General features: G+C 39.8%; 1 protein-coding gene across 1 annotated transcript; it reads right to left on the bottom strand.

Annotated features, from left to right (window-relative positions):
* Positions 1-43: 43 nt before the first annotated feature.
* VPS26A (VPS26, retromer complex component A) lies at positions 44-9,996 on the bottom strand. Its single transcript, XM_008642868.2, has 8 exons — positions 9,618-9,996; positions 7,886-7,958; positions 5,646-5,802; positions 5,030-5,194; positions 4,503-4,609; positions 3,380-3,448; positions 2,671-2,813; positions 44-1,797 (listed from the first exon to the last, which is right to left on the bottom strand). The coding sequence occupies exons 1-8, from the start codon at positions 9,855-9,857 to the stop codon at positions 1,684-1,686; spliced, it is 1,068 nt and encodes a 355-aa protein (XP_008641090.2). The 5' UTR covers positions 9,858-9,996; the 3' UTR covers positions 44-1,683.
* Positions 9,997-12,850: the final 2,854 nt, after the last annotated feature.

Consider the following 12,850-nt stretch of genomic DNA (forward strand, 5'->3'; position numbering starts at 1 on the left):
GCCCTCAGGGACGGCAGCGCCCATGAAAGACAGACAACCCGGGTTTAGTGAGAATACAGCTGGTTTAATAATTCAAATAGCAGCTCAGGATGTTTCCCCCCCGCTCGTTATACATGGTTGCACAATATCAGGCTGGTTAAGTACAATCAAGTTTTTCAAAATCATCGTTCCCAGGTTTACGACATGCAAGTGACCATGAAAATATTTGGCTTTTTTTTTTTTTTAACTTTATTCTTTTAAGTTTCTGAACAGGCACTTACATGAGGGAGTTGGATTTGCTCTCAGCCGAAGATATCCGCATTAGGAGTATCCTAGCATAAAGTACACAGAGTCTTTGCTTTATCAAAGTGCCACAGTAATAAAACAGTTCTTACAGAAATGTAATTTGATTATTTACTTACTCATAAAGTAAGGTTACCAATGACACTTGCACCAGAGTTGAGAAGCCTTGGTTTAAAGGCCAAGTTAACTACAAGTGCAAGTTGCCTTCCTCACAGCAGGCTTCAATTTGTGCCCAAGCGACAGGTCTGATAACAGACTCCATGCTCTGTGGTGAACAGATGAACACTAACTCCTTTAAGCTACTTCTTCAAACACTAAATGCCTATGAGATGATGATAAAGACAAACAGTCTGCTATGCCAGACAAGCTTCTAAGTTTTAAGGCTTGCCTGGCTTCAAATACCTTTGCAGAAGACCACAAAAATCTTGTTTGCCCTCTAACAGGCCCAGAAGGATGTCCTTTGAGGACATTTTACCTCTCCTGTCAGGACAGTTACAGAGACTAACTGTGAAGACAGTGGAATCATGAAGCCAGGAGGAAACACAGTTTTCACGTATTTGCAAAATAATCAATGTTACCAGCATTTACTTCATCAATAAGATAACTACGTTCGAATACTTTACCCACTCACCACCTGAAGGTGGACTCATGACAACATCTCTACAGTCACTAATTACTGGGTAACAAGCTCCCAAAAATTAGAAGCGACTCATGTGAAAGGCTTAGAGAAGTTTGACAGAGAACTGGGGGAGAGAGGGCAAAGATGCTTCCCAATATTCTTTGTTACTGCCAGATGCAAAGCCTCCCAGAACAGCTGGTGAGGTGTCTGAAGGCTCCACAGGTACCAGTCATAGTGCACGTACATGCAGCTTCAGTTAAACCCTGTCTAATGTAGTAATTAGGAGATTTAGGACAGATGCACCATAAACCTTGATTTTTAGTGTGATTTAGTCAATTGTGTCTTAACGCAGTTTCAAAACAAAACAAAGCAAATACGCGACATTGGAAACAAACATGCAATAAACAACATGAGAGAAGGGAAATGCTTTAGTCTACATTGTAGAGGTGAGCAGCAAAAATCAAATATACCAGCCTACCATGCATGGAAATAACTAGATTTAAGCTTTTGCATACTCAAGTGCATGTAACATTATCAAATAAAAGTAAATGTGCAGTATAAAATAGTAGCTTAAGAAAGTTCCAGTGTTTGAGAAAGCACTTTATTTTAAATGTATGTACATACTTGAATGTTTAACTGAAGAACGCTTTAGTAGTATGGTAAACGCAGCACTGCAAGATGAAGGAAGACAGTTGTAATGGGAATTCTGGCCTTCTTTTCCCACAGGCTGCTGCCATCTTTAACCTGCTGAAGCATTGCAAAGTTTTTCACCTTAGACCAGTTCACATTTCGGGTTGCTCAGCAGATGCTTGTGACTCTGGAGATTCAAATCGCTGGTGGAAGTTTGTCCGTTGTTTCCTCAGCTTCTCAGGAGCTTTTCTCCATAAAATTATTTCCTGTTTGAGGAAGAAAACACTCTTGAAAACAATATTTACCATTAAGGCAACAGCATCAAGTATCTTAAGTTCCTGATAAACAAAGACTTTTGGGAAAATAAAAAAGATAAACAAACACAAGAGCCCACAAAAAAATGTATCCCCCCTGCCTACCAGTGCAGTTCATATGAAAGTAACAAAGACAGCACCATTAAGTTTACATATTCAGTTACTGCTTGAATACTTGCAATCTTGAGCAGTCACCTCTTCCTCAACTATCCTACCCTCAATTTTAATAGTATTGAAGAGCTCAAGAAATTTTTCTTCCTCCTTTTCTCCAAATCCAAAGCCTACCATAGCCACTGTATGCTCCAGCTACCTCTTGTTTTCCATGTTTAATTATACTGTCTTGTCTACTTTTGTAGTAGGAAGATTCTGATCTAATCCACATGGCTTCTTCCAGTGACCCTTTTGGCTATACCTTTCCTCAGCATCACCTCATCTTTTCTAACATTTTCAGTCAAATGTCTTAGTCTTTATTAAGACTTTGCCATTTTGAACCCGGGCTAATGCAGGAGGGGAGATTTCTCTGCAGGAGTGTAAGAAAGCAAACAAATGCATCAGTAGCTCATTTTACCCACCCAGTGTTTTGTCTGGGTATTCCCAATGCAAGTTCTATGGTACTGAGCATCCTGTCCTTGTTGGAATAGCATCCAACATCCCCCTTGGCTCCTTTTGTGCAAGCTAACATTATCCACAGACCTGTCAACACACTTGCCAACAGAAATGCTTATGCCACGCTTGAAGCACAGGTGGCTTCTAACTTGCTGAAGGTTCAAAGCAGCACATACAGAAGCCCAGATAATTCTGCAACAGAACTGCTATAGACCATACCTGCTGCTTGAAGTATCGTCTGTCTTCTTCATCCACAAGCACCAGATTTAGGAAGTACCTCACTGAGAATTTTTTGTTTACATCCCTCATTGTCGGAGTTGGGTCGTAGCCTGCTAAGAACAGTCTTATAGGAATTGATTCACCTTAAAAAGAAAAGAAAGCTTAAATTAGTTCCTTAAAACTGGAATAATTAATACAGTTTCAGAAGACATGTAAAATGAAAGCAGTTTCCCAAGCACTCTCTGTGCCTGTTCCTTGGTTAAAAAAAAAAACAAAAACAAACATACATGAGACAAAAAAACATCCACCCAAAAAATCAGAACCATAACACTGAGCACAGAGGCAAGTATGAAATGAACAGTGAGAACCCTTTCTCAGTGCAATCATGGTAGCCAGGAAAGCCAGAAGGATCTGTATTTTTAACTTTCTAGAGCTGGTCTACACCATGGAGTCAGTTTGATGAAAGAATCAGTCATAGAATTTCCGACGGTAAATAAGGGTAAAAGTTACTAGGATCCCAAGTGAAATGCCCTAAGTCCATAAAAATGTCTTCTCTGAATAGAAAATGCACCATCATTTCAGCAACCTAAGGAGAAGTATGGTTTCTCTGGTAAAAAAAAATTGTCTAAGTCATCTCTTCTGCCCCAGATCTTTTAAATAGCATTTTAACACTAAATGCTCACCCTTTAAAACAATCACAGTTATTTACCTTTAACTGGTGCACCATCCATTATTTCGTACTTTGCAATGGTTTCAGTCTCTGTTGTGGTACTAGGTCCTGGTGAAACAAGTTTTCACTGTGAGAACACACGCTTCGGTTTTAAACATTTACAAAGCTTTATCACAACAATTCCCATTCTGCAGCACTTAAATTAACACAGCACTGCATTTTGGCCTTCATCTTGCATGTAAGTCAGACATGGCTAAAGCAAGCAAAACCCTCTCCCAGGCAGGACATCTCTTTCTTACTCTTCCCCCCGCCATGCTGACACTGAAGAGACAGTAGCCAGAGCTTCAAAGGAACCCTGGATATGCAAGCTTTAAATAAGGGACAAGCAAGAGGGTCTGGAATCTTGAAATTGCTCTGTTTGGTGAGCAGTGCTAGCAACTGATACTGCTAGGCCATGCTCAGACTAGAAACCTGAAGGGTTATCAGCCAGCTCAAGAGCCGGCTGATAATAAAGTAGTGAAATAAAGTAGTGCTTTCTGCCCTTACTCTACTAGAAGCTTTCTCATTCTTCATACAAGAAGCTCCAAAGAACCCCAGCCACTGGGGAATGAAGTCAAGAGCCACAGCCTCTTACAGCCTTCCTTGCTCGGGCGTGTACAAGCCTCATCTGCAGTAACAAGCTGTTTCTGCTTTGAAACTGCTTGATATTTCCATCGCATCAATTTTTTTAGGATGACAGAAAATGACACATTTCTAGAGCATTACTGATTCATGCTTATGTTTACCAAGCCTCTTTAACCAGTTAATCCGTGTAGAGGCAAGGGGGTCTTCAGGATGCATTTTACACCTCTTCCCTTGTTCATTACTTATTAAGGTTGATTAAGCTACTGTATATTTATGCCCAAGTTCCATTTACAAGGGTTCACATTTGTGAAGAGTCACAATAGTCACAACGCCAGAACAATTAAACAGACTGACAACGTTGACTACAAAGTACTATTGCCAAGGCAAAAAATGCCAATGGTAGTCAAACACCAGTGAGAAAGAAGCTGGTGGAGCACTAGTTTAGTGAGAGCTGAAACTACTGACTTCACTCTCCAGGTCTGCATAAGGCTCAACTGGCACACAAGTTGCCCTTTCCTTTGGACTTTGTTTCTCTTACCAATTCCAGTAATCTCCTTTTTGATCAGCTGCAACTCCATGTGCTGAATTTTTATTCTCACTAAGAGGAAATAAATTTTTCCAACAATCACATCCTTTAAGTGATACCTTTAAAAGAACAAAATGGGGGGTTTCGTTAAAGAATAAACACAAGTTTTACACCTTCTTGAATACAAGTCACACAAGCAGTTATCTTATCTGCCTGGTAACTACTTAGAGCTTACTTCCCCACTGAACTAAGCACCTCAGCCAGACCGGAGCAACTACAGTATTTCATCATTCCATCAGTACCAGTAAAAGAAGTGCTGTTAGTCATACTGAAAAGGCATAAAAGCAAAAACTAAGCCTTAAATATTTGCTAGTGACCTTCCTGTTAGTACTGAAGACAGAACAGCCAACTATTTCTCGAAAACACCATTGTGTAATTAGTACTTTACATTTTAAGCCCGCAGTTGGTCATAACGTATTACATACCGTACCCTTTTATACCAAGTTATTTACTTGAATGCATTTTGCTCTGACACTTACTTTGACTTATTGTATTCAAACTCTATATGGAGACAGTCTTCAATGCCTACTTCCATTTTGATGGAGTTGTTTACATCTGGGTATGTAGCGAGCTGGTGAACAATCAGATCATATTCTTTCACCAAGTCTGACAGTCGTCTCACGATAGTCACTTTTAGAAAATACCTAGGAAGAAAGACACTGAGTTAGCCAGAATTATTCAAATTTACTAAGAGCCCTTGTGTTCTGAAGTACAGATATTCTTTGAAAGACCAGTATACAATCTCGTAAGACTCAGTAGAAAAGAGTAAGACACCAAAGCACAAGACAAAACACTCACATGTGGGAGTGTTTTCTTCAGTTGTGGATATGTTGGTTTTTTTTAAAGGAGAGACATAGACTGTCTTCACTTCATTGAACCGAAGAATTTTATTTATACAAACAGCATTGAGCGATTCCAAATTAAGTAGAAAAGACGTGTTACAGCCTCAACAACTCCAATCAAGGCACACTAGCTACTGGCTATTACATGTTCTATATAATAACCAAAAGGAGGAAGAGGGGGCAGCATAATTGTTAAATTATGAATTTTCTGCAGGGGAGGAGAGGAAAAATAAAAGATTTAGCAGTTACGAACCTCAGTCTGACGTTGGCACCAATGTAGGATTCATATGGCTTTTCAACCTGCATGAATTCAAAATCATAGTTTCTGCTTTGGGTCAGTTCTCCAGGTAAGGCCAGTTCTTTCACTAAGTTTACAAATTCATGGGTATTACTTTTGTCATTGAAGAGTTCTAAAGTTAGGAAGTCAAAGGAAAACATGTTTCAGTGCTTGTTTTTAGCAAAATTTAACAAAATTGTCTCTAATTTGGCAGGAGCAGGTGGGAGAGTACAACAGAAGCAATTAACTTAAAATACACGTATTTGACCAAATGTTTTACTCAGGCTTTTTAATTACCTTCAGTTCTAGCAGCCTACAGTTAGCATCCCTAAAGAACTAACTGGAATGAAGAGAACACGTTTAAAGCTTCACTAGCAGGGCATTGTTTTTTAATGACAGTTTAGCTAGCTTTAATAAGTACTTCTTGCTTTGCATGCTCGGTAATTAGCATTGCCTGGTTTTGGCTTCCAGCATTTATTGCTGCAGGGACAAAACCTAAGCAATGTCAAGATGGGCTTATTTAGGACAGGCCAGTGATCCTAAATGGTCTCCTGCAAATTAATAATATCTATCAAATAATTTATTATTACTACTAGTCTACAATCAAATGGGTTATTATAACCCTGGTTTAAGTCAGTCATTTGGAAACAAAAGCAGTTTCACAGCAACGGCATCTCCTGTCCCCAGAGAAGCGTCAGTTATTCATGCCTAGATCTGTGTCCTGCAATTCTCACCTAAAATTACCTTAAACATCAAAACCCGAACACTTCAGTATCTAAAAATAAGCTTTGCCACCATTCAAAACTGAACATCAGCATTGGTAGTTGGTTTTACACAGACTGAAGTTTTTCAGAAAAGAATAAATGAACTAAACACACCAACTTCACAGTTCATCACTGCCAATTTGGTAGAAACTGACACTTAACTAGTAACTCCTATTTTCTGATATGACCACAAATTATCTAAAAATGTACTTAGTTTGCTGTGACTACCATTTATCTAATACATAGTTTATTTACTGCTGCATATCAAATACTTTTTGTGCCAGTCAGTCAAAAAAGCTGTACTCTGAAGAGTTGGTTTAAAATACAGCTTTGATAAGGAGTTAGTCTCCAAATAGTGCAGGGAGATCACACTACTGGAATACTTTCAGCATTTCTACACTAAAACTTGGAAGGATGCAAGAAAATACTGACAAGTACAAAGAGCAGTAGTTTAAACCATTTCTGCATAACTCTGTGGACTTCTAAATGTAGCGTAACAGAAAGTCCCAGAAATGCATGAATTTCAAGAAACACTACATCAAATTAAATTCATCTGAATAATAAAATTTGTAATTCAAGAGTAAATGAAAAACAAACTGTACAGCTATTAGAAGACAACAGACTAAATGAAACTGACATACATGAGCTCTTTTTTTCCCTGTTGCCTATATGCCTCACTCCCACCACAGTGCTGCTTTATTCTGAAAGTTTAATTTTACAGCCTTACTGATCAAAACTTCAAAGCATAAAGCAGCAAGTGCCGGGTCTCAGCCATATCTGCTAGACAACAGTTCAGACACAGACTACTGGAGCCTACTGACTGATCAGAAATAGGGAATTTGTGAAATTCCATATAAAGTCAATTGTATGAGGCTGAAACTTGAGTAATTACTTTCAAGAGGGACAATAATGCAAACAGCTCTCTGAGAAGGAAGGAATTCTAGCATAAGCCTAAGGGCGCAGAAAGATTACCTGGACTGGTAAGAAGTTAGATATAATAAAGATTCTTCATAGTTCAACTCTAAGACGACTAGGGTAGTTATAAGAAATTGACATTTCTAATAGGTTTTATAAAACCAACTGCCATAGAATGTATTTTGCTATAGGCTACCTCTTAATCTCTTTTCTATGCCTCTTCTCTTTCAGAGAAGGCCACAAGTTTATTTTTCCTACATCTCTAATGGTTATTAACCAAACTTTTAGCTAGTCTTAGACTGAATACTCACCAACCTGGTTCTCCCTCACATGTACATATCTTTTTCCGAATGACTTTCTGAATAGCACAAATTAGTACATCACTTGCTTTAAGTAAGGAAGATAAAACTTTCCCCTGGCACTTATCATCTACTGATCAGAACAGGTTGCATTGTTTGAGCTGAACTGCTGACAGTCACAAGTGCCAAGTTCCATAAACCACAAGCACCTAAAAGCCCCTTTATAACTTAAACTCACCAATTTGTCCTACAAATTCAATTCTAATTCCTTGGTGCTCTAGTCTCTTCCCATGCTTAAGGGAGACATTCACCTACCAAGATAAAATAAAAACAAACAAACACAAGTTAAATGTTTTCACCATTTTCATTCTAACACAATCTCAAAAGGAAAACATATTAGTACATGCCTATGAAAACCAACATCTCTTCTCAACAGCCCTACCTGAGCTTGAAGGCAGCCAAATCAAACAGCTGATTATGAAATTAAGCATTTCCAAGGCACCACTAAAACATTCAAGAAAAATCTAATCATCCACAACACTGAATTTTATAACTAAAATTGAAACTTTCAAGTCCCAAAATTAAGTATCCAAGCCAGAGCTCAAGCAGAGCCAGTCGTGATGCTTCAAAGCATCTTCTGACAGTCACATTTGGAAGTTCAAAAATGAACTGCCATGAGATTGATTCCTTTCAAGTCAAGTGAGCTTCAGTCCCTTCCCTAGCAGATAGCTAAATATTGGTATTGGCAAAGTCAATGAAAAATAACAGATAATGAAACCTGCTATGAAGAGTTTCATTTGTGACTCTGATTCTCAAAAACAGACAAGAAAGGATTCCACAAAGTTACTTTGTATTGAAATATGTAAATATTAAGCATATAGAATGTTTGCTCATAAAGCAGTGATGACCAGAGAAATTCTCGTACTTTAAAATCCAGTACACTGTCAATATCCGAGTAGGAAGTAAACCACTCAAACAATCCATCTTTGTGGTGAAAAGAAGGACAGGGTAGAGGGAAGCTGTCCAAAAATTACTGGTCTACCAGACCTCCTCATGCCACTGCGTTTGTGTTAGCCAGAACTCACGAGGCACCTCTCAGACGTAGCCGATACAAGAGAGCAGTGCTCCAGCCTGTGATCATAAGCTTCTCCCTCAGCTTCCTGAACTTGAGGCCCATCTTGTGGCCCTTCACATCCCTGGAAGGATCCTTCTGGAGAAGCAGGACCTTTGTACAGAAAGGTATCACTAGAGCAGGAAGATGCCCAGTGGAATAGATCAGTCAAGATCAAAGCAGGCATTTAGAAGTCAATCTCATAACTCAAGTCTTTTGATGGAAAAGTGAATCATAATAGAAACATTCAGAGAATGGCTCCAGTAAAACAGAGCGATAGCAAGGAGTTCCTAGGTGCAATACTGAATGTAGAGAAATCCCTCTGGCTATCTGAACTTCACTGTCTTTTTTCCAGTAAGAGAAACTATTGTGGACTCAGCAGTCAGCTGAACTTGGTATGTTGCTTCTCTGATGCAATCCAGAAACCACTTCAGGGCATGGAACGCAAGGCTTATCTTCAGGGTTTGCAAATTTTTGACTGCACCAGCCAAAAACTACTGTTACGTGTGTTGGATTGTGGATTTTGGAGCTCAAAGGGAAGGGGAAGCAGGAGGATGCAGTTCGGAACAGTTTTCTCATCAGAAGTAATGGTAGGATTGCACATCATTGCACAAAAACCTTATTCACAAATATGAGATGACTGGAAATAAATAAACAGCTACTATTCAAAAATGTTGAGTTTTATCAGCTGCCTGAATGACTTAATGGTTAAAAAGACCATACATAGCAAAGCAGTTTTCTCTCTGAATAACAACACAAGCTGAAAATGCAGCTCTTACAACAGTTTGTCATTTACTTACCTATATGCATTTGCATGCCAGAATGAGTAATTAATAGCCACTTTTAAATAAAAATTTACCTTTCCTGAAACAGATTCTCCATCGTAGAAGAGAAAATGCTTTTCTACTTTACCATCTTCTGTTTTGATTTCTGCCGGTTTTCGTGTTTCAGCGTCATTAAGTACAACATCAATCTCACAAACAGGAACAAAAAGGTTTCCAAGAAAACTCTGGAATAACAAGAATTGGATAAGTGGACACTCCATTTTAAATGTGGTGTTTACTTGCAGCTGTACACTATATACTGGGGAAAAAAACATTTGTGCTTCCACGAAGTTACAAAGCCATTATGTATGAGAGACCCAAGAAACAGTGATGACAAAGGACAACTGTTCCTCTAGGAAATAACTGAAATCAGATCAGTAACAAGCTCTTACAAAAATATAACACTTATAAAAAGTATACCATGTAATTACCATTACTACTACTAAAAAAACAAAACAAAAACAAAAACAAAAAAAACAAAAAAAACAAAAAAACAAAAAAAAACAAACCCACAACCCAAAAAAACCCACTAGAGCAAAGTAGAATGGAAAGAAACAACAGGGGATATGCAAAGCCCAAAGCATCCCCCCGGCTGGGCAAGGGGAATAGGGATTTTACTTATTTGCTGCCTCTGCCTCCTCACCACAGTTGTCTTAGCAAACAGCACTAGCAGCTTTGAGAGGCAGCGGTTCTTCACACAGCCCACCTCAGCTGCACAACGCTGCCATCAGAGAGAGTGGGTGTTACAAGTTTACCTGTAACACTGCTTTGGGCACAATGTCGGTCCTCACCTTTCCTCAGCATTCTCTGTGCTCGAAATTTTGACTAGCACCAAACACGAGAACCTGAGAGATCATCCTTTGATCTTACACAAACACTTCTTACAAGAAGCTGCAAAACATGTTAGTTGTATGGGAAACTTAACAAGATTAGTACAAAAGCCAACATTTTCCTCCAAAGATTTAGGCACTAATCTGCTTTGATGTACTAAAGCAGATGACACTTCACTAATTCAGTGTGATTTTTGTGGGGTTTTTTATGTTCTTCATGAGAACATCTGCTTCAACCAGATGAATTTGGTACACATTAAACAGTCTGTCCTGGTTTCAGATGGAGTTAACTTCTTTCAGAAATAATTTCTCCTAGAGTTGATTTCTTCTCAGTAGCTGACACAGTGCTGGTTTTTTGATTCAGTCTGAGAATAACATTGATAACACACTGATGTTTTAGTTGTCGCTATGTTGGGTTCATCCTAAGTCAAGGACTTTCTTGTGCTGCATGCTCTACCAGTGAAGAGGTATACGAAAGAGCTGGGAGCATGGCCTGGACGGGTGACCCAAACCAGCCAAAGGGATATTCCACACCTTAGAATGTCCTGCCCAGTGTATAAACTGGGGGAGTAACCTAGAAGGGGCTGACAGGGTTCTGACATTAGTCAGAAATTGTGCATTACCTGTTTATTTTTCTTTTTATTATTATTGTTATTATTTACCATTATTAATATATTTTACTTTGCTTTCATTATTAAACTGTTATCTCAGCCTGCAAGTTTTACTTTTGCTTCTCTTCTCCAGCCCACCAGGGTGGGGAGGTGACTGCACAGCTGTCTGTGGTGGTGCTTTGTTGCCAGCTGGGGTTAAACGACACAATCATTCTCACTTCACCAGTTTAACGTAAAAAAAGGAGTAAGAACACTTTCCAAGACATTCTGAGGACCTGAAGTTTGAAATGCAGCATAAAAAACAAAGAGCCTAGGGGAAGATTTGATCTGAATGCTACTGCTTAGCAGTAGGAACACTGAGTGACTTCGTGCTCACCCCTCCTAGTGAAGAGGGGACATAGACCAGGCTGGAGCTATAGGACAGTGATTCACACACGACTAAACTGACTTTGTATACATTCAGCAATTGGCCCTAGTTCAATCCACAAAGATATATATGACTCTAACTGAAACCCTGTTAGATCTACTACACATTCTGAGGGGAAAGCAGCAGCAGATGACCAACAAGGCCATCAAACAAAAGACCAAAATGTCTTCCACATCTCTGCCAAACACAGATTTGTACTGACTGCTGAAAAAATATCATTTTTTTTAAACAGTGCACACTAGAACCATTACTGATTCTTGGCTTCTGGGGAAGGGCAACAGAAGAAGAAGAAAGTTTCAACAAGAATTTCAAATTGTAGGCTATTTTAAATACAAGATACTTTTGAGCATGGGCACATTTTTTCCCTTGAAACTGTACTTGTTTTCCAGATTAGTCTTATACTCCCCTCTAACTAAACAAGGAAGCACATTACCTTTAGGCAAATTATACCGGATGCTCTCAAAGTACCTTCTGAATTATGAAGCTGACCATTTAAATGGTCAACCAGACCAAACACTGGTAACACATCACTTCTCAGGAGACTGCATATAAATATTTCAACTGCACCCCTTCGAGATTAGCTGTGATGTCCTCCAGAGAGAACGAGAACATATGAAATAAAGAAGTCAACAGCTGGTATCTCCTCCAGTTGCTATCGAAGATACTACTGCGGGGAAACTATGCAAAACAAGAATTATTTTAAGAAGCTATAATAGAGCTTATTATGTTACAGTTTAAAAGAATGCAGACAGAGAACTGGGGTTTCCAGAAACTGGCCAAATGCCAGGCTACGCTCTTGGTTTTGTGCAAAAGACAAACGTTGGAGATTCTGCTACATCAGGACCCAAATCAACCTGCGTTCAGCCCTGAAGTGTAACAGCTGCACTGAAGGACTTGTGGGACTGCCAGCGGCTGACAGAGGGTGCAGAAAGCCCAGCTTCAGCTTCACACGGAGCCCTGAGCAGCTTCTGCACGCGCAACAGAGAGACACGTGTTACGGACCCCGAACACCCCAGAACCACAAAGCCATCGATCCAGATGACTCTTTACGACACGTATTTTTTTAACCTCTTCATCAGGGCACACCGAGCACTTCGCCGAGCCTGCCAGGCACAAAGCGGCCGCCGTTTCCTGAAGGGTGTGATCCTTAAGGAACACAGCCCACAGCTGCCAGCGCTGCCTCACGGCACTGCCGGAAGATCTACCGATAACCCCAGGTCCGTCCACGAGCTTTCCCCGACGGCAGCTGTGCGGGGCACACGGAACCCGAGTTTCACGACCAAACCCCGCCCTACCGAGGTCACGAGGGCACTTTTAATCCGCAAATAAAATTAATACCCCCCCCAAACCCTTGTTTTTCGAAGGAAGGAGGGGAAGAGGCAGCACCTCCCTGCCCAGGC

This window comes from Corvus brachyrhynchos, unplaced genomic scaffold (genome assembly GCF_000691975.1).
Source record: "Corvus brachyrhynchos isolate BGI_N302 unplaced genomic scaffold, ASM69197v1 scaffold279, whole genome shotgun sequence".
Lineage (NCBI taxonomy): Eukaryota > Metazoa > Chordata > Aves > Passeriformes > Corvidae > Corvus > Corvus brachyrhynchos.

What these genes read in the sequence shown, in the direction of transcription:
- VPS26A (XM_008642868.2), bottom strand. Translation starts at nt 9,857, where the DNA reads ATGTTTTTTTCCCCAGTATATAGTGTACAGCTGCAAGTAAACACCACA. An exon ending in GGTGCCAACGTCAGACTGAG is followed by an intron (nt 5,195 to 5,645) that starts GTTCGTAACTGC and finishes CTTTCTTCCTAG; the next exon opens with GTATTTTCTAAAAGTGACTA. An exon ending in AAAGGAGATTACTGGAATTG is followed by an intron (nt 3,449 to 4,502) that starts GTAAGAGAAACA and finishes TTGTTTCACCAG; the next exon opens with GACCTAGTACCACAACAGAG.